The 21,353-nt window shown below is 40.3% G+C and overlaps 1 protein-coding gene across 1 annotated transcript in view; it reads right to left on the minus strand.

The window, feature by feature from the left end:
- PKD1L1 (polycystin 1 like 1, transient receptor potential channel interacting) overlaps positions 1-21,353 on the minus strand; it is a 1,386,277-nt gene that overhangs the window by 373,798 nt on the left and 991,126 nt on the right. Inside the window, exons 50-51 of the mRNA XM_085607392.1 lie at positions 16,754-16,838; positions 15,902-16,075 (exon numbers count right to left, since the gene is read on the minus strand). Coding sequence (XP_085463518.1) covers positions 15,902-16,075; positions 16,754-16,838 — 259 coding nt within the window. The remainder of the gene's footprint in view (positions 1-15,901; positions 16,076-16,753; positions 16,839-21,353) is intronic.

The raw sequence follows: 21,353 nt of genomic DNA on the forward strand, positions 1-21,353 counted from the left end.
GAGAACCAGGTCAGCAGAGCTGCTCTAGCTGACACTGACTGACTGACACTGATTGACTGACACTGATTGACTGACACTGACTGACTGACAGACACTGACTGACACTGATTGACTGACACTGACAGACTGACTGACACTGACTGACTGACATTGACTGACATTGTCTGACACTGACACTGACTGACTACTCTCTACTACTCTACTACTGACTCTCTACTACTCTCTACTACTCACTCTCTACTACTCACTCTCTACTACTCACTCTCTACTACTCACTCTCTACTACTCACTCTCTACTACTCTACTACTCTCTACTACTCACTCTCTACTACTCACTCTCAACTACTCACTCTCAACTACTCTACTACTCACTCTCTACTACTCACTCGCTACTACTCTCTCCTACTCACTCTCTCCTACTCACTCTCTCCTACTCACTCTCTACTACTCACTCTCTACTACTCACTCTCTACTACTCACTCTCTACTACTCTCTACTACTCGCTCTACTACTCGCTCTGTACTACTCTCTACTACTCTCTACTACTCACTCTCTACTACTCGCTCTGTACTACTCACTCTCTACTATTCTCTACTACTCACTCTCTACTATTCTCTACTACTCCCTCTACTACTCTCTCCTACTCTCTACCACTCACTCTCTACTACTCTACTACTCTCTCTCTACTACTCTCTCTCTACTACTCTCTCTCTACTACTCTCTCCTACTCTCTACTACTCTCTCTCTACTACTCTATACTACTCACTCTGTACTACTCACTCTGTACTACTCACTCTGTACTACTCTCTACTACTCACTCTGTACTACTCACTCTCTACTACTCACTCTCTACTACTCTCTACTACTCTCTACTACTCTCTACTACTCTCTACTACTCACTCTCTACTACTCACTCTCTACTACTCACTCTCTACTACTCTCTACTACTCTCTACTACTCTCTACTACTCTCTACTACTCACTCTCTACTACTCACTCTCTACTACTCACTCTCTACTACTCACTCTCTACTACTCTCTCTCTACTACTCTCTCTCTACTACTCTCTCTCTACTACTCTGTACTACTCTCTGCTACTCACTCTCTACTACTCACTCTCTACTACTCACTCTCTACTACTCTCTCTCTACTACTATCTCTCTACTACTCTCTACTACTCTCTACTACTCACTCTCTACTACTCACTCTACTACTCACTCTACTACTCACTCTACTACTCACTCTCTACTACTCACTCTCTACTACTCTACTACTCTCTCTACTCTCTCTACTACTCTCTCTACTACTCACTCTCTACTACACACTCTACTACACACTCTACTACACACTCTCTACTACACACTCTCTACTACTCTCTCTCTACTACTCTCTCTCTACTACTTATGCTCTACTACTCTACTACTCTCTACTATTCTCTCTCTACTACTCACTCTCTACTACTCACTCTCTACTACTCACTCTCTACTACTCTCTACTACTCACTCTCTACTACTCTCTCCACCACTCTCTACTACTCACTCTCTACTACTCTCTCTCTACTACTCTCTACTACTCACTCTGCTACTCACTCTCTACTACTCACTCTCTACTACTCTCTACTACTCACTCTCTACTACTTTCTACTACTCACTCTCTACTACTCACTCTCTACTACTCTACTACTCTCTCTACTTCTCACTCTCTACTACTCTCTCTCTACTACTCACTCTCTACTACTCTCTCCACCACTCACTATCTACTACTCTCTACTACTCTCTCTACTACTCTCTACTACTCACTCTGCACTACTCACTCTCTACTACTCTCTCTGCTACTCACTCTCTACTACTCACTCTACTACTCTACTACTCTCTACTACTCGCTCTACTACTCACTCTCTCCTACTCTCTACCACTCACTCTGTACTACTCTACTACTCACTCTCTACTACTCACTCTCTACTACTCTCTCTCTACTACTCACTCTGTACTACTCTCTACTACTCACTCTCTACTGCTCACTCTCTACTACTCACTCTCTACTGCTCACTCTCTACTACTCACTCTCTACTGCTCACTCTCTACTACTCACTCTCTACTACTCACTCTCTACTACTCTACTACTCTCTCTACTTCTCACTCTCTACTACTCTCTCTACTACTCACTCTCTACTACTCACTCTCCACTACTCTCTCCTCCACTCTCTACTACTCACTCTCTACTACTCTCTCTCTACTACTCTCTACTACTCACTCTGCTACTCACTCTCTACTACACTCTGCTACTCACTCTCTACTACTCTCTACTACTCTCTACTACTCTCTACTACTCTCTACTACTCTCTACTACTCACTCTCTACTACTCTCTACTACTTTCTACTACTCACTCTACTACTCACTCTACTACTCACTCTTTACTACTCACTCTTTACTACTCTACTACTCTCTCTACTTCTCACTCTCTACTACTCTCTACTACTGACTCTCTACTACTCACTATCTACTACTCACTCTCTACTACTCTCTACTACTCTCTCCACTACTCTCTACTACTCACTCTGCACTACTCACTCTCTACTACTCTCTACTACTCTCTCTGCTACTCACTCTCTACTACTCACTCTACTACTGTACTACACTCTACTACTCGCTCTACTACTCACTCTCTACTATTCTCTACTACTCCCTCTACTACTCTCTCCTACTCTCTACCACTCACTCTGTACTACTCTACTACTCACTCTCTACTACTCACTCTCTACTACTCTCTACTACTCACTCTCTACTGCTCACTCTCTACTACTCACTCTCTACTACTCTACTACTCTCTCTACTTCTCACTCTCTACCACTCTCTCTACTACTCACTCTCTACTACTCACTCTCTACTACTCACTCTCTACTACTCACTCTCTACTACTCACTCTCTACTACTCACTCTCTACTACTCACTCTCTACTACACTCTCTGCTACTCACTCTCTACTACTCGCTCTACTACTCACTCTCTACTATTCTCTACTACTCCCTCTACTACTCTCTCCTACTCTCTACCACTCACTCTCTACTACTCTACTACTCTCTCTCTACTACTCTCTCTCTACTACTCTCTACTACTCTCTACCACTCACTCTCTACTACTCTACTACTCACTCTCTACTACTCACTCTCTACTACTCTCTACTACTCGCTCTCTACTACTCACTCTCTACTACTCACTCTCTACTACTCACTCTCTACTACTCACTCTCTACTACTCTCTCTCTACTACTCTCTCTCTACTACTCTCTCTACTACTCTCTCTCTACTACTCTGTACTACTCACTCTGTACTACTCACTCTGTACTACTCACTCTGTACTGCTCACTCTGTACTGCTCACTCTGTACTACTCTCTACTACTCTCTACTACTCTCTACTACTCTCTACTACTCTCTACTACTCACTCTCTACTACACACTCTACTACTTGCTCTCTACTACTCACTCTCTACTACTCACTCTCTACTACTCTACTACTCTCTCTACTTCTCACTCTCTACTACTCTCTCTACTACTCACTCTACTACACACTCTCTACTACAAACTCTACTACACACTCTCTACTACACACTCTCTACTACTTGCTCTCTGCTACTCATGCTCTACTACTCTACTATTCTCTCTCTACTACTCACTCTCTACTACTCACTCTCTACTACTCACTCTCTACTACTCACTCTCTACTACTCTCTCCACCACTCTCTACTACTCACTCTCTACTACTCTCTACTACTCTCTCTCTACTACTCTCTACTACTCACTCTGCTACTCACTCTTTACTACTCTCTACTACTCACTCTCTACTACTCTCTACTACTCACTCTCTACTACTCTCTACTACTTTCTACTACTCACTCTACTACTCACTCTCTACTACTCTACTACTCTCTCTACTTCTCACTCTCTACTACTCTCTCTACTACTGACTCTCTACTACTCACTCTCTACTACTCACTCTCTACTACTCTCTCCACCACTCTCTACTACTCACTATCTACTACTCTCTACTACTCTCTCTACTACTCTCTACTACTCACTCTGCACTACTCACTCTCTACTACTCTCTACTACTCTCTCTGCTACTCACTCTCTACTACTCTCTCTACTACTCACTCTATACTACTCACTCTCCACTACTCACTCTCCACTACTCACTCTCTACTACTCGCTCTCTACTACACGCTCTCTACTACTCTACTACTCTCTCTCTACTACTCTCTCTCTACTACTCTCTCTCTACTACTCTACTACTCTCTCTCTACTACTCTCTCTCTACTACTCTCTCTCTACTACTCTATACTACTCACTCTGTACTACTCTCTACTACTCACTCTGTACTACTCACTCTCTACTACTCTCTACTACTCACTCTACTACTCACTCTCTACTACACACTCTACTACTTGCTCTCTGCTACTCACTCTCTACTACTCTCTACTGCTCACTCTACTACTCACTCTCTACTACTCACTCTCTACTACACACTCTACTACTTGCTCTCTGCTACTCGCTCTCTACTACTCTCTACTGCTCACTCTACTACTCACTCTCTACTACTCTACTACTCTCTCTACTTCTCACTCTCTACTACTCTCTCTACTACTCACTCTCTACTACACACTCTACTACTTGCTCTCTGCTACTCGCTCTCTACTACTCTCTAGTACTCACTCTACTACTCACTCTCTACTACTCACTCTCTACTACTCACTCTCTACTACTCTACTGCTCACTCTACTACTCACTCTCTACTACTCTACTACTCTCTCTACTTCTCACTCTCTACTACTCTCTCTACTACTCACTCTCTACTACTCACTCTCTACTACACACTCTACTACTTGCTCTCTGCTACTCGCTCTCTACTACTCTCTAGTACTCACTCTAATACTCACTCTCTACTACTCCACTACTCTCTACTACTCACTCTCTACTACTCATGCTCTACTACTCTACTACTCTCTACTATTCTCTCTCTACTACTCACTCTCTACTACTCACTCTCTACTACTCACTCTCTACTACTCACTCTCTACTACTCACTCTCTACTACTCACTCTCTACTACTCTCTACTACTCTCTCCACCACTCTCTACTACTCACTCTCTACTACTCTCTACTACTCTCTCTCTACTACTCTCTACTACTCACTCTGCTACTCACTCTCTACTACTCTCTACTACTCACTCTCTACTACTCTCTACTACTCACTCTCTACTACTCACTCTACTACTCACTCTCTACTACTCACTCTCTACTACTCTCTCCACCACTCTCTACTACTCACTCTCCACCACTCTCTACTACTCACTCTCTACTACTCTCTCTCTACTACTCTCTACTACTCACTCTCTACTACTCTCTACTACTCACTCTCTACTACTCACTCTCCACTACTCTCTACTACTCTCTACTACTCACTCTACTACTCACTCTCTACTACTCTACTACTCTCTCTACTTCTCACTCTCTACTACTCTCTCTACTACTGACTCTCTACTACTCACTCTCTACTACTCACTCTCTACTACTCACTCTCTACTACTCACTCTCTACTACTCTCTACTACTCACTCTCTACTACTCTCTACTACTCACTCTGTACTACTCACTCTCTACTACTCACTCTCTACTACTCACTCTCTACTACTCACTACTACTCACTCTCTACTACTCTCTACTGCTCACTCTCCACTACTGATTCTCTACTACTCACTCTCAACTACTCTCTACTACTCACTCTCTACTACTCTACTACTCTTTCTACTACTCACTCTCTACTACTCTCTCTACTTCTCACTCTCTACTACTCTCTCTACTACTGACTCTCTACTACTCACTCTCTACTACTCACTCTACTGCTCTCTCCACCACTCTCTACTACTCACTATCTACTACTCTCTACTACTCACTCTGCTACTCACTCTCTACTACTCACTCTCTACTACTCTCTACTACTCTCTCCACTACTCACTCTCTATTACTCACTCTACTACTCTACTACTCTCTACTACTCGCTCTACTACTCACTCTCTACTAGTCTCTACTACTCCCTCTACTACTCTCTCCTACTCTCTACCACTCACTCTGTACTACTCTACTACTCACTCTCTACTACTCTCTACTACTCACTCTCTACTACTCACTCTCTACTACTCTCTACTGCTCACTCTACTACTCACTCTCTACTACTCTACTACTCTCTCTACTTCTCACTCTCTACTACTCTCTACTACTCACTCTCTACTACTCACTCTCTACTACACACTCTACTACTTGCTCTCTGCTACTCGCTCTCTACTACTCTCTAGTACTCACTCTAATACTCACTCTCTACTACTCCACTACTCTCTACTACTCACTCTCTACTACTCATGCTCTACTACTCTACTACTCTCTACTATTCTCTCTCTACTACTCACTCTCTACTACTCACTCTCTACTACTCACTCTCTACTACTCTCTACTACTCTCTCCACCACTCTCTACTACTCACTCTCTACTACTCTCTACTACTCTCTCTCTACTACTCTCTACTACTCACTCTGCTACTCACTCTCTACTACTCTCTACTACTCACTCTCTACTACTCTCTACTACTCACTCTCTACTACTTTCTAATACTCACTCTACTACTCACTCTCTACTACTCTCTACTACTCACTCTCTACTACTCACTCTCTACTACTCTCTCCACCACTCTCTACTACTCACTCTCCACCACTCTCTACTACTCACTCTCTACTACTCTCTACTACTCACTCTCTACTACTCTCTACTACTCACTCTCTACTACTCACTCTCCACTACTCTCTACTACTCTCTACTACTTTCTACTACTCTCTCTACTACTCTCTACTACTCACTCTCTACTACTCACTCTCTAATACTCACTCTACTACTCTCTACTACTCACTCTCTGATACTTTCTCTACTACTCTCTACTACTCTCTACTACTCACTCTCTACTCTCTATTACTCGCTCTCTACTCTCTACCTCTCTCTCTACTACTCTCTACCTCTCTACCTCTACACCTCTAGACCTCTACCTATACACCTCTACACCTCTACCTCTCTGTACATGCACACATATGCACATATATATATGCATATATATGCATATGCATTTATATATGTATGTGTATATATATATATATAAGTATATAAACATATAATCTGCATATCTATATAAATATAAATTCATGCAAACATATACATATACATATATGCATACATATGCATGGTATGTATATGAAATTTTGAAAAACACTAATAAAAGCAAAGCTAAAAAGCCACCTAATTATAAACAGAATTGCTTTAACTTAAACGAGGGCGAGACCTGTTGCATTTTCAATGCTTGTTTACTTTGGTTCCATCAAGAAGGCATTCAGATGTGACACATTTGCCATAAATTCTGAATGGTAGCAATCTAGTTCCTCATTAGATCACTGTAGCAAAGCTACTGCTCACCATGGAAGTCTGCTGCTGGTATTCAAAGTGCATGTTTCAGTCTGCATGTCAGAACTTTTTAATGAAATAGAAGAGGATTTGAGAAGTCAAAATGTGCCCTAAGTTTTCTTTCTGCAGCACTAATCATAATTTCTATGGCAAAATGAACCCCCTCATTTTGTTCCTTTGCAAATTAAATGTTTTAAATGTTACCACTTTATTCCAATCAAGATGGCTTCAGGTGTGCCATACCTTTGTCATAAGTAAGACTGTTAGCGCTCTAGTTGTTCTTTAAAACACTCTGGGATTTCTGTCATTGGGCTATACTTGGGCTACATCTCGGTGATATTTGTGCTACATTTGGGCTCTTTTGTCTCTGGTGGCCATCTTGGGAACCTTGTTATGAAGATTCCTAATTTCCTCATTTACTGAAGTCTCCTCAGTAGGCATACTGTCAGTTTTTTACTTTGATTCAATCGAGAAGGCATTCAGATGTGTCACACATTTGCCATAAATTTAGAATGTTAGCACTCTAGTCGCTCATTAGATCACTGTAGTAAAGCTACTGCTCACCAGGGAAGTCTGCTGCTGGTATTGAAAATGCATGTTTCAGTCTGCATGTCAGAATTCTTTAATGAAATAGAAGAGGATTTGAGAAGTCACTCAAAATGTGCCCTAATTTTTCTTTCTGCAGCACTAATCATACATTCTATGGCAAATGAACCCTGTCATTTTGTTCCTTTTTAAATTAAATGTTTTAAATGTTACCACTTTATTCCAATCAAGATGGCTTCAGGTGTGCCATACCTTTGTCATAAGTAAGACTGTTAGCACTCTAGTTGTTCTTTGGAATACTCTGGGAAGCTGCAGTAGAACACAAAGGAATCAACTGACAGTCTCTGCCCTTGTTGGATGTACATGTTTTACTGAGAATGTCAGACTTCATTCTCACATGACTGAGAAAGATAATGTGAATTTACAGAAAATATGCTCTCAGTTTAGCTTATAGATCACCTTCCAAACCTCTGTGGGAAAAGCATGTGAAAATAGTTTTCTCTCAAACATGATTCATGATATCCCAGCAGAAGGCTTTTTCACATGGTAAAATCACCTTAGAACATACCACTATTCCTAAAATGAGTATGGTACCGTCAACAAATGATTTATAATGTAACTAAAGTCTTAAAACCTTCTATTAACTGCAATGCTTTTTAATGAGGTGTTATCATGTATATTGGTCCCAAGATGGCTGCCAACACTTCTTGGATGAAGTGCTGACAGCCAATCAGATCTCACAATGAGATGTGTGGTTAGGCTCCGCCCAGATATGTATATGATTTTACTTTTGATTTTCACAGGAACTACTGAACGGATTTACACCATATAAGCAAAAGGCACATGCCTGACCTGAGGACTACCTCTTTGCCAAATTTCACGTAATTCTGTTCAGCCGTTCGGGCTGTACCTTCGACTAAGGGTCCTATGGAAAAATGCATGGGGAAAACGTGTTTTGGGACCCCCCTTTTTCTCGGCCCGCGCTTGACGAATCACCCCGAAACTTTTAGGGTAGGAGCTGAATGGAGCGCCCCATTTGTTTTGAAAATTTCGCGAGGATACGTCAACCGGCGCCAAAGTTATTCAAAATAGAATTTTGGGATTTCCTATGGAAACTAGGTTGTAACTATAACTATCTACTGGCGACCGCCAGTAGATAATATATATATATATATATATATATATATATATATATATATATATATATATATATATATATATATATATATATTCCACAGGTACAGTTTGTGTTTTAATTCAGGAAGCTACAACATGGAAGGTGAACATCTCGCAACAATTCAAATGCCGACGCGTTTCGTGAACAGACTCACTTCTTCACAGGCATGATGATTAGAACAACCGCAAAGCATACCGGGCACATTCTTTTATGTTCAAGGTAACCGCCCAGTGGCTACTGGCAAAGCCTGATGGTACCTGTAGTGCTCGATGTATTCCCTCAGTGGGGTGCTGTGCGCTGCTGCCATAACAGCAGTAAAAACCCCAGTGGGTTTGCGGAAAATGTCACCGCAACCAGGCTGCTCAGTGAAACTTCCGACACGACCTCCTGTCCTGCTGGAAACCTTATGGCATCAGTTACGGACCGCTGCTTTACGGCGGGGCTCATCCACGACTGGGTCAACCGTCTTTATAATATATATATATATATATATATATATATATATATATATATATATATAAATGTAAATTCGTCTGCAATGCTGCCTTAGTCAGGAAGACGAAGAACAGACCCAAAATCAGTGCCAATCACGGTAATTTTATTTTAAATGTTCCTAAGCCAGTCCGACATGATGCGTTTCAGCCCCCACTCGGGCCTTGATCACATGACGCGTTGCAAAGGGAAATAGCAGTTTTTAAAGGGGAATTGCATCCGGATATGACCACATGATGGACAGTGAAGAGTTACACAAATCAATCAACTCAATTTTTCTCAACATCACAGTGTAAATACTTGAAATGTCCCGCACCATATAGATGTAATAAAGTTCATACAATTATCTATATATAAATAACTATATAAATATAATATAAAAATGTACAAAAATATATTTTTATATCAAAAATAAATATTTGCAGATTATAAAATTCATAAAAGTATCTTATATACACAGGGATAACCATTAAATATCAAACCTGTACAAATTGAACCAACACATCTATCTGAAGATAATCAGTAAATAATTCATAGTGCAGGGTGATGATTTGAACCCACGTATAATACTGAGAGTTCAAGTACATACTGTCCTTCTTTTGCTAAGATAATGCCCTAGTGGGCCAATACGCATTAAAAAGTTCTTTGTGATCATAAAAACCTTGTCCATTGTAGTTCCCCATTATCCTGCTACCATTAATAGGGTGTTAGTAAATGATATTTGATTATATGTATACAACTACCCATTAATAAATAGAGACAAGCACTATCTAGCATGTCTCATTGTCATTCCCCCACCAAAAATAGAGTCTAAATTTATTTCTAAAATTTAAAATATAAATTAAGATCGAGATTGGAGTTCCTATAATAATTTTCCATTTTTTATTTGTTGTTTCTTATTTTTTATTCATATTTATATTTTCTTTCTGTTTGAATGTTTTCTAATTTGTTCATAATCTTTTATTAATGGGTTACACTCTAAAATATTTATGTATACTAGAGTTTATGCTAAATCTCTTCTCAGTGTGTAACCCACGCGCAAGCTGAGCTCTTTCATGCCTGCTAATTCTCATCACTTGAAAAGAATAACGAAAGAAAAAAAGAACTCCTATAAAAGAGAGACTACATGTTCCTAACGGGAAGAACAATATGAGCCCATATTGAGTCTCTTCCCAAAAAGTAGCATTTAGAAAAGAATTGGTAAAGAATTGGTAAAGAGCTATAGACATGTATAGAAATCCTCACTTGAGTTAAGGCCAGTCGGATTCTTCGTGTCCAGTTCTAAAATATACCTGGTTTCAAGTAGCCGAAGCTTGGCTTCACGATTGCCACCCCGTTTCATTGGTAATATTGAATCAATAACATAGAATTGTAAGAAGCTGGGGTTGCCATTGTGTTTGTCCTCAAAGTGTCTGGCTACAGGGTAGGCCTGATCCTTATTGGAAATTGCTCTGATGTGTTGCAAGATCCTCTTATGTGCCGGCAGCTTAGTGCTGCCGACATACCTGAGCCTACAGGGACATTCCAAAACATAGATTGCAAATTCGGTTTTGCACGTAAGTCTTTTGTTAATTTCAATAGGTGTAGTCTTAAAAGGACTTGAATAGTGTGTTTTACTGCAACCAAATTTGTATGCTTTACAACTTGAGCACTTCCTGAAGCCTTTCACTTGCGACATCCAAGTGACTGCCGGAACTGATTCAGGGCTATTTTTTACCAAGTCATCCCTCAATGAAAATGCTTTCCTAAATGTTATGGCTGGTTTACAGCTAATAGTACCTTCAATAATTTGGTCGCCCTGTATTAAGTTCCAGTTACGGCTAAAAATCTTTCTCAGTTCCTGATGTTGCCTACTAAAAGTGAGGATCACTCTTGATTGAAAATTTGGGGTCTTTTCCAATAATTTGTCAGCTTTGACCTTAGGTAGCAGTGTATTAGTTCTTGACAAGCCACGTGTTTTTTGTATTGCAACTTCTATTGTTTTAAGGGAGTAACCCTTAACAAGAAACCTTTGCTTGCTAGCTTCTTGGGCAATATCACATTCTGTGTCGGAGCTATAGATGCGCCTAATGCGGAGCATTTCCCCATAGGGGATGCTCCGAATGAGGTGCAGAGGATGATGGCTCGAGGCATGGAGGATAGTGTTACCCGCAGTCAATTTCCTATAGAGTCTAGTGGATAGTGAGTTATTGTCAACGAATATTTCCACATCTAAAAAACTGACCGTTTTTTTGCTAATTGAAGAAGTGAATTCAAGATTGAAACAATTGACATTTAACAAATCCACAAAATCCTTTGCACCTTGCTCCGTACCCCTCCAAACAAAAAACAGGTCATCAATATATCTCAAGTATAACACCACATGTTGCTTAATCATGGCCAAGTGGTCACTCATGAGGACCTGCTCCTCCCACACTCCCATATGTACGCAGGCATAGCTGGGGGAGAAGCAGGCCCCCATCGCCACGCCTCTAATCTGCTAATAAATTTGATTATCAAACATGAAAAAGTTCTGCTCCAAACATGCGGATATCATCATCATGAGCATTCTGTTGTGTGACGCATACACCATCGGCCTCAAATTCAAATAATGTTCTATTGCCTTGAGGCCATCACAGTGTCTTATCGAGGTATACAAGGATTTCACATCCAAAGTCATCAAAAGCATGTCATCATCCCATGATAAATCATTGATTTTGCGGAGAAAGTCTGAAGTGTCCTGTACATATGAAGTCAAACTACAAACCCATTTGTGTAAGAAAAAGTCTATGTATTTGGAGGTATTTTCCATTATGCTGTTTATGGCAGAAATTATCGGTCTCCCTGGTGGAATAGTGGTGCTCTTATGCACCTTAGGGATCAAATAAAAAGTTGGAATAACTGGGTATTCTTTCTTTAAAAACCGATATTCTGCCTCCGTTAATAAACCCCCACTTTTCCAAGCCAAAAGTTTTAAATAATGATCTTGCCATGCTGTTTTGACCACATTAATGTTGCTTTTGCGGTAACAAGCTATATCATCTAGTTGTGTTTTTGCTTCGTCCATATATAATTGGAGTGGCCATAGGACTATATTGCCGCCCTTATCTGCCTGTCTCACAATGACATTCGTGTCGGATCCCAGTTTTTTAATGAGATTCTGGTAGTTGAGGTTTTGTTTATTCCTACTGCGGAATGTCCTATTGGCAGTTATATACAGCTTTTTCAAATCCTGGGTTACCAACTCGTGATACACATCTAAATTGTCATGCAAAGAAATCGGCTGGAAAGTAGATTTCGGCTTGAATGGAGTTTCACAGGTTCCTCTTTTATCACTGAGTGCTGGTTCCCTTATTAAGTTTCCTTCCGCTTGTTCAGTAATTAGGGACCAAGCATCTTGAAATAACGCTGCATCCCCTGCTGTAAGTAGAGGGGGACTGTGCGGACTGGAGGTGGGAGGGATTGTGGCTTTTTTCGGTTGGAGAAGGTGAAATTTATGTAATTTGAGCTTTCTCATATACATATAATATTCCAGCTCATGGATGTCTAAATGGAGAAGCCCGTTTTACTTATTTTGCACACTTTTGTCTCTAGTCTGACTGAGGGTATACCCACAGCCACTGGAGTTGATGCGCTTGTTAGCCAGATTGTGTGTGTGTGTGTGTGTGTGTGTGTGTGTGTGTGTAAATAAATGTATTTATGTATGTGTTCCATAAGTGTCTGGAATTGTGTCCTCCGTCGAAAGACACTTTCTCTTCCTGCAAGCCATTCCTGCTGTCAAGGAAATCAAAATGTATCTGGTGTCCAACATAAGGGGTTAACATAACGAGTTATGTCCTGACACAAGTAGGCCTATTTCTGACAATGCTATCACTGGCATAATAATGGTAAATCTTAACATTAGCTGGCCATCCTCGGACTAAATGCCATAACGGGAGCTATCTTTGCCATACTGCAAGCACACCTGCTTAATTGTGGCCCTCTATCACATAATCATGGAAATCTATTGCAGAATCCTAATCCTATTGGATTAATAATATCAACGGTAGACATGAGCTGGGTATTTCTAGCATTGTGGTGGGCAACAGCAGCACACTTGTGGACCTGACATAACAGAGGCCATCCGTGGCATTATGTATGCATTTTTAGCATTATGGTAGGCATCCTCAGCATATGAAAGTAAAATCTGCGCTGGTGGGACATAATTTGTCTATGTGATGCATTTGGTCTTGGGAAATCATAAGCTGATGTTTAGGGACCATGCATGAATTCTAATCTTTAGGGCAAAAGTTATGTTTTTTTCAGAAAACAAACAAGGTTTTCTATGAATACGTGAACCCAAAATGGTAAATTCATATTTGCTAGTAACCATATCTTTGGGGAAAGTATAGGTATAGTTTTTCTCCACATTGGTTAATCTTGAAGATTTGTTCAATTTTATGTAGATGTGGAGTTCAGAATAGTAAACACATATTTAGTTAATTGTATCTATCCTTCATGATATTGTATTAATCAATATTCTGTATAGGATAGATTGGCATCACTCAATATTGTGGCATACATGTGGGAGGGCACTACCAGTAATCATGCAATATGTGGTCAACCCTGCATCAATTGTGAGTCAGTAGTAGCTCGGTACTATCTTCATCAGAAATAACCTTCCTTATATAAAAGGTTGGAGACCCCTGCGTTGGTGTATAAATCAAAGAGACCTTGTATTGTGAAATCACAGGATACACTCAAAAGCGCATATCTGAAAAATCAATAGTGGTTATGTTTACGGGCAATAATTCATAGGGATTATATAGCGAATACTGAATATATTGTTCGCTTAAATGATTCCTTTATATATTTCAATTTATAATCAATTCTAAGGCACTATAACTCGTGCTAAGTACAGAGGTAAAGGTTTCATTCCAATACATCGTTTTACATGCATTCACAACAATGAAACATGACAATAAGTTGTTTGAAAATACCTTGTGTTATGCATTTCACTTTAATTCAAAAGAGTGAGTTGCACTACTGAATTCAGCTGTTTCCTCTTTCTGATGAGGATCAAGTTTTGATCTCAAAGTGAGGAACTGGCATTTGAGGAATGAACCTAAGAGAAAGTGTTTATCACGACAAGTCACAGTAGTTGAAGTGTGACTATCAAGTGTAAAATGCAGTTAAGCAACAATGCTTTATTGCACCGCATTTCTTCAGCATTATGCAGTAGAGGGTCGGTCTGCTTTATTATAATGAGCTTCTCCTGAGCATTACAGTGAAGGAAGGTGGCAGGTGGGTCACATAAGTCTAGGGACCAACACTCCTCTAAGCTGTACACTCCACATTCGCATGTCAATGAATGTCACCTCTCTAGTTCCTCCTCCTGGGAACAAAAGCAGATTTCCATGCCAAGGCGAGTCTTCCTTTTTCCAGTAGCAGGACCAGATTTGAAGATCGGCACACTTTCTTTGCTCATGCCTTCTGCTGTTTTAATCCAGTTACGATTAAAACCGATTCTACAATAACCTACTAAAAAGAGAGACTCATGGATTAACCTTTTGAATGTGCATGTCCAATTCGTTTAATAGCGAGTTTTGGGTGTTGACCTTTTGCTAAATTTTCAATGCTTGGAAATGAGGCACAGGAATTTGGTGGATACTATAGGATTCTGCCTCGTCCAACAGATAATTCAGCAAGATCCCGAGTAATATGCTGGTTTTCAGACCTATTTTAGCTGTTGTCTCAAAAACAGTCACTCATTTCCTAATTGTTAAAAGTATACTGGAATGTCCTTTTAGGGAAGTACAAATCCAATAAAATAATTATGTAAGTAATACTGTTTTTTTTTTTAAAGATGCCAAATACACCAGTAAAATAGCTAAAATATAAGTCAAACTCCTTCAATTTCAGTAGCCAGTAACCTCCAGGGCTATATCATGGATCCTGTTCAGGAGTATGTGGAAATCTATGACCATCCTAAAACCACACGTTTCTAACCTTACCGCGCCACTTTAAGTGGTAATGCTTAAATGTACATCTGCTGACGTTTAGACACATCAAGTTATATTTCTTGTGGTAAATTAAAATGCGCTTCACTATACAAAACTGTTTTCCTCCAATTGAGAATGTAAGTCATTATTAGACTTTTGGCACTCAGTATATATAAATAGTCCAAGCAATAATAGTAGCATACTAAATAGAACTTTCTTTAAATATAACTTACCTTTTCAAACTCCGTGGAAGCGTCTTGAAAATGTGAGCGAGAGTGAAGAACAAAGTGCTTGGGAAGATGGCCCGGCTCACACTCCAGATATTTAGTTGCATCACACAAGGTTTCACTGAAGAAGTTGCTGCACCCTCGGTTCTTCCAAGCCACAACTGCTGCTACTACAAGGATCTGCAAAAGGTATAAAGCCTTACTACATGCCGCTGTGCAGCACACACAAGTCTCATTCTGTACAGTCCCTTCCCCCAACACTTACGCCTGTCATGCTACAGGCTGTCTGCGGAGGTCCTACTTTTGTTTGGCCCCTGCAGGAGTGCTTAAATACAATCACGAAGTGGGTATTTCTATGCACCTATTTGTTTAGAATTACCTTTAAAAACCAATCCAGATTTGATTTATGTTTTAATAAAATGTAGTTCAACTAGCCACACGACGCCACCTCTCTGTGCAAGAATTAATGTGGGCAGATTGACAACCCTCTCAACTATTTATAAATGTGTTCGTGTATGAGAACGCAATAATCCAAAAACATGTACTAGGTGCTTTGAAACAGAAATACATAGCATTTTCCAGGAAAATGTTAGTGGCAAAACACCATTGCTATTTTTTCCAGTTCTGTAGTCATTACTGGGGGCTATGTATCCATAAACATATACAGCTGGCTATGTGCCTGGCTAATAAAATTACAAAGGATGAGCAAAATTGCTGTTTCCAATGTCACAATACTCTACACTTCTGTAGCATATTCTGCTCATACAGAAACTGTACGCTTCGAACGGAGACGTTACCCTGCTGTTTTAGAAGTAATATTTATTTTCACTATATTCAGTAACCAAGATGGTGCCTTACCACAAATGGTTGCAGGACAAAAAAGCAGAACACGGTAGAAAAGCATAATGCGTGGAGCCAAAGAATACATTTTGTCGAGCCAAATCTGTATAATAAGATAAAACACAGATAGATTTATTTTAACATGTAAAATATTGCCCGGGAACAGATAAATATTTTATTTTTCACTATATAACAAAAACTGTAAATGTTGAGCATTATTTTTAACATCTGCTCCATCGTTAAAATAAAAACGCTCTTGAACAATTTTGATTTGTATACAATAAAATGTGTGTATGTAAATATATATATACACACACACACACACACATACACACACACACACACACACACACACTTCTTCACTTCTTCACGGTGTGTATATAAATTATAAACAGCATATTTTCTAGTACACATTAGAATATTGGAAAGTTATGCTTAAATTTCGTCTACCTCTGCAAATCGCTCACTGACTGAGGTGAAGTCAGTGGTGTGGCGAGGAACCACCTTAATACAACTAATCAATCACTTTTCCAAGCTATGGATTGCACCTTGAGAGCTTGTCGTGGGCGAAAATGAATATATAGCTCACACATTCACCCAAGTCTCTTGCCTAGTTTTATAGGAGTTGGAAGGAAAAGACCAGAGCAGAAAGAAGGAGTAAGCAAGTTGCACAGAACTGTTGCTTTGAGGCAGTTCATACTATGAGGAATGTTCAAAAAGACAAAGTAATGACACTGCCCACTTCAAATCCTTCATGCTTGTCAAAGCTGGATGTCTGGCATCTGCCTGACGAAAATGGACTTTGGCCTCATTGGTGCTACTGTGCTTCCGACCCAGGCACATGCAAGGATGCCCTACCCGACCATCAGTGTCTTCTCTCACTGACTCACATGATGAGGCCAGAGCAGGCCCCAAGAAATCGCTGCGGCCAATCTGAATACCAGGAAACGGCAACGCCTCAGTACCATCAGGATAACAGGATATGCAAATGTAAACACTGCATGTGTGATGGGTCAAACAATCCATTATTTGCAGCTGAGTTTTAGTAGTTGGGTGGACTGAAATTCTCATTCAGTGTTCAGGATAAAATTGCGACCCTCAGCTTTAAATACCCATGACCCAAAGACTAGTGAGCTTGAGCTGGGGTCCCACCCTCTCCCTCCCAATCTGAATGACGGAGGGTGCAGATCCTCAGCTGTGTGTTTGTGCTGAGCCAGCCATAAAGGAGCCAGAGCAGACATACATGGAGCTAGCCAGGTGCAGTAGTGCCACATCAGTAGAAACAGTTAGGCAAAACTAATAGGCGTGCTTTTCTAATGCGAGTGCCAAGCTGTTTGTAAAATATGGTTTTAAAAGAACTTAAAAAAAAAATACTACATACTACAGGAAGAGTGAACATATCTTATGGTATGTCAAAACGGTACATTGAATTGAAGGTTTTCAATTTTTATGCATTTTGTGGTTTACTTTTCAATCACTTTCTTTCAGGAAACTCTAAACGGAATTTTCAAAGATTAAAAACGTGGTAGAATGTAATGGGAAACATTTGCCAATATCTAATTTCTACTGCAGCCCAGGGAGCAGATTTATGGGCCTCCAGGAGAAGTGTCATGCTAAGTACAATTTCTGTCTCGGACGCCAGCTGAGAGAGTGCAGCACAAGGCCCTTTCCGCAGCAACATGAAAACCTTTGTGTACCAAAGCTTGTGCTTTCATGCTATATGCCAAATGTAGGAGATGAAACAAACCAGCTCTCCAAGTCTTCTCTTCAGCCATACCCCAGCAAAAAGTAGTCTTTGCAGACAAGATGGGAGAGGTGGGGAACAACACAGCATGCTGGCATTTGAGGAGGGAATCGGCACACAATGCAGAGAGCAAGACAATGTGTGCACTCGCATGCAGAGCAGAAATTCTCAAAGTGTGAGCAGTGGAAGAATACAAGTCAGGAATTCAAAAGGATTGTGAAGAGTCCATGCCAAGGAGAGGGATAAACACAAGGAGAGGATGGCAAGGCATTTAATAGGAAGCAAGCAGATGAGAGCGACAAAGCCAAGCAATGGAAGGCAATAGGTACTGTGCAACTTGGGGCTTGCATTTACACTCCACCACCTCCCAAGCCTTTACTGCTCCGTTACTACATGCCCAGGTGAATGATCTTTCACAAAGGCACCATGTAATAAATAAACCTCATCTGAGCATCCTCGAAAAAAATAACACATGTGCACCTACCAGCAACTATGTCGTCACGGCCTTAACTTCACTTCCTGGTCAAGAATTACCTAGCAGTGTCTTGCTCAAATGGCAACCACAGTAACGTAGCTCTCTAAGAACTGTCCTCCTCACAGAAGCCTAACTCCTCACAACCACAGAACATTAGCGTACGTCGCCAATACATAAAATCAACCTGTTAACTCCCTCTTTCATGGAACACCAATTTAAAGTTCTACTTGATGATTTAGTGATCCTTCAATTGATAAAAATTTACTAAGATGCAGACAAACTATCCCTTTGTTGGTCTCAACAAAACGGAACACCTGATCTCTCTCACATCTTGAGATACAAAAGGCCCAGACAGAACATTCAAAACAGCAAGCCTTTTAAATCTACACCCTGCAACTCTAAAATGAACTTCCTCTATACGACACACTCTCCCTTGCTCTAATATTAAAGGAAATAGCAAAAGCCAACCTTTTCATAATATTCTTGACACCTACTGACCCTATGCCCGCAGCTGTATTATCACCAATGTGCCTGATTTAATCTACTTTCACCACAACCACCCAAATTACCCAACACACTGTTCAAGCAGCCCTGCACTCTGATGAAAACCCTTATGGGCACTCTATAATCAAGCACATTTGGGCTGTGTCGCACTTTACTCTGTACCCCGAAGGAGGATCAAGGTTCTACAAACGACTCCTACCCCAGCAAAAAACACATAAGAATGAATTTCCTTGAATTTGGCTCCGCTTTTTGGTACCGTCAATGCAAGTCATTGCTGTTCTGCTACTGCACCACCCCAGAAAGCCAAACCTTAAGTCTCACAGTTCTAGCTGGTTAATGTACACTTAACAACTTGAAACAGGCAGACTGATGAGTCTTCTGTAATATCAGTCAGTCAATATTCTTTATTCAGCTGAAAAAGCTATAAAAGATGAACACAAAATATACATTTGCTTGTTCTGGAAATAAGGAGAGCGTAATCGAGGTACAATAGGATGGGGATTAAATGCTTTCCCATCCTAGGTATGTCTTTCCTCTTAACGACTAACCTCATTTAAATAAAGCAAAAAAAGAAAGGGGGCCAAAATACAACCCTGTCGTACACCTCTGCATGTTCAAATTGAATGGGTGATTTCACCTGGGGGGCCATAACGGACCATTACTGAAGTTTCCCAGTGCATGCATCTTATCATGGATGACCAATTGTTCCATTATGTCCCATAGTTTAGTATGATTTACCATGTCGAAAGCACTGGAAAGGTCCATAAAAGTCAGGTGAAGACCCCTCCTTTGCCAGAACATATTTCGCTACTAAAAGATACAGATTGAAGCATTGTTCCACAGTACCGATCCCAGGGCGAAAGCTAAACTGAACTTCGATATAATGTTTTCATCTGCCCTTGCTTCCACGTGAGACACATACATGTTCTAAAGTTGTACCACTAGAATCAATAAATTATAGAGGATGGTAGCAACTAGGAGAAAGTCCGTTCCTCTTCTTGAAAATGGGGACTATAGTCAGGACCCTGGGAGAGGATCTGTTATTGCAGCTCTCAAAATGTTATTTAAAAGGGGGGGCATAACATAATGTATGCCTTAAAAATGTCCAAGGAACACCATTGGTGTTCAGGGGGTGCCCTGAAGAACTTCTTTGAATTGCGTGGGCCACCCCCTTGACTCTTATTGAGTAACAAAATACTTGTACATATATAGAGTAACTAAGGACCCATCTCACTCTGTTCCTAGGGTAACATTCTCTACTTGTTCTTTTTGGAAAATGTAATAATAATGATTCCACCAGGATTCATTTGGGATTACTACAAACTCTTTGGCCACTGAACTCAGATTGAAATATTAAAATCCTCTGCCCATATTAAAAAAATAGTACACACATTTTTTATATAGAATTTTTCTAAATAAGACCTCAAATTGACCTATCACAAGGCCAGAACTGGTATTAAAAATATTATAATAAAAATTAATCAGTAAGACATCAAATGGACCTGGAAGAGAAAAAAGGGTGACCAGGAAACGGCGTGAGAACCAAACTTCTTTTGTTTGAATAAAACCAGATTTAGGCGCGACAAAGGTAACCTGGACTCTATTTGCTCTGTCAGCTGTTGAGGAGATGACGTGCTGAAAAAAGCACATAAGCTGTCAATGTACAAATTCTCCCTCATCAAAGTCTCTTTACAACAAATGTCATAATTTCTGACAAAGGACAGCCAATCAGGGTTCGAAATTTTATAACAAGCATCGAAAATATTGCAGGAAATGAGAGTCAAACCCATGTCAGGTAAAGGAGGATAGCAGGACAGTGGAACATCCACTGTAGGGAAAGCAGGGTGAGGAGCTTCCAGCACAATTCGGGGATCAGTGGTTACTTGAGTAGGACA

This window comes from Triturus cristatus, chromosome 5_2 (genome assembly GCF_964204655.1).
Source record: "Triturus cristatus chromosome 5_2, aTriCri1.1, whole genome shotgun sequence".
Classification (NCBI taxonomy): domain Eukaryota; kingdom Metazoa; phylum Chordata; class Amphibia; order Caudata; family Salamandridae; genus Triturus; species Triturus cristatus.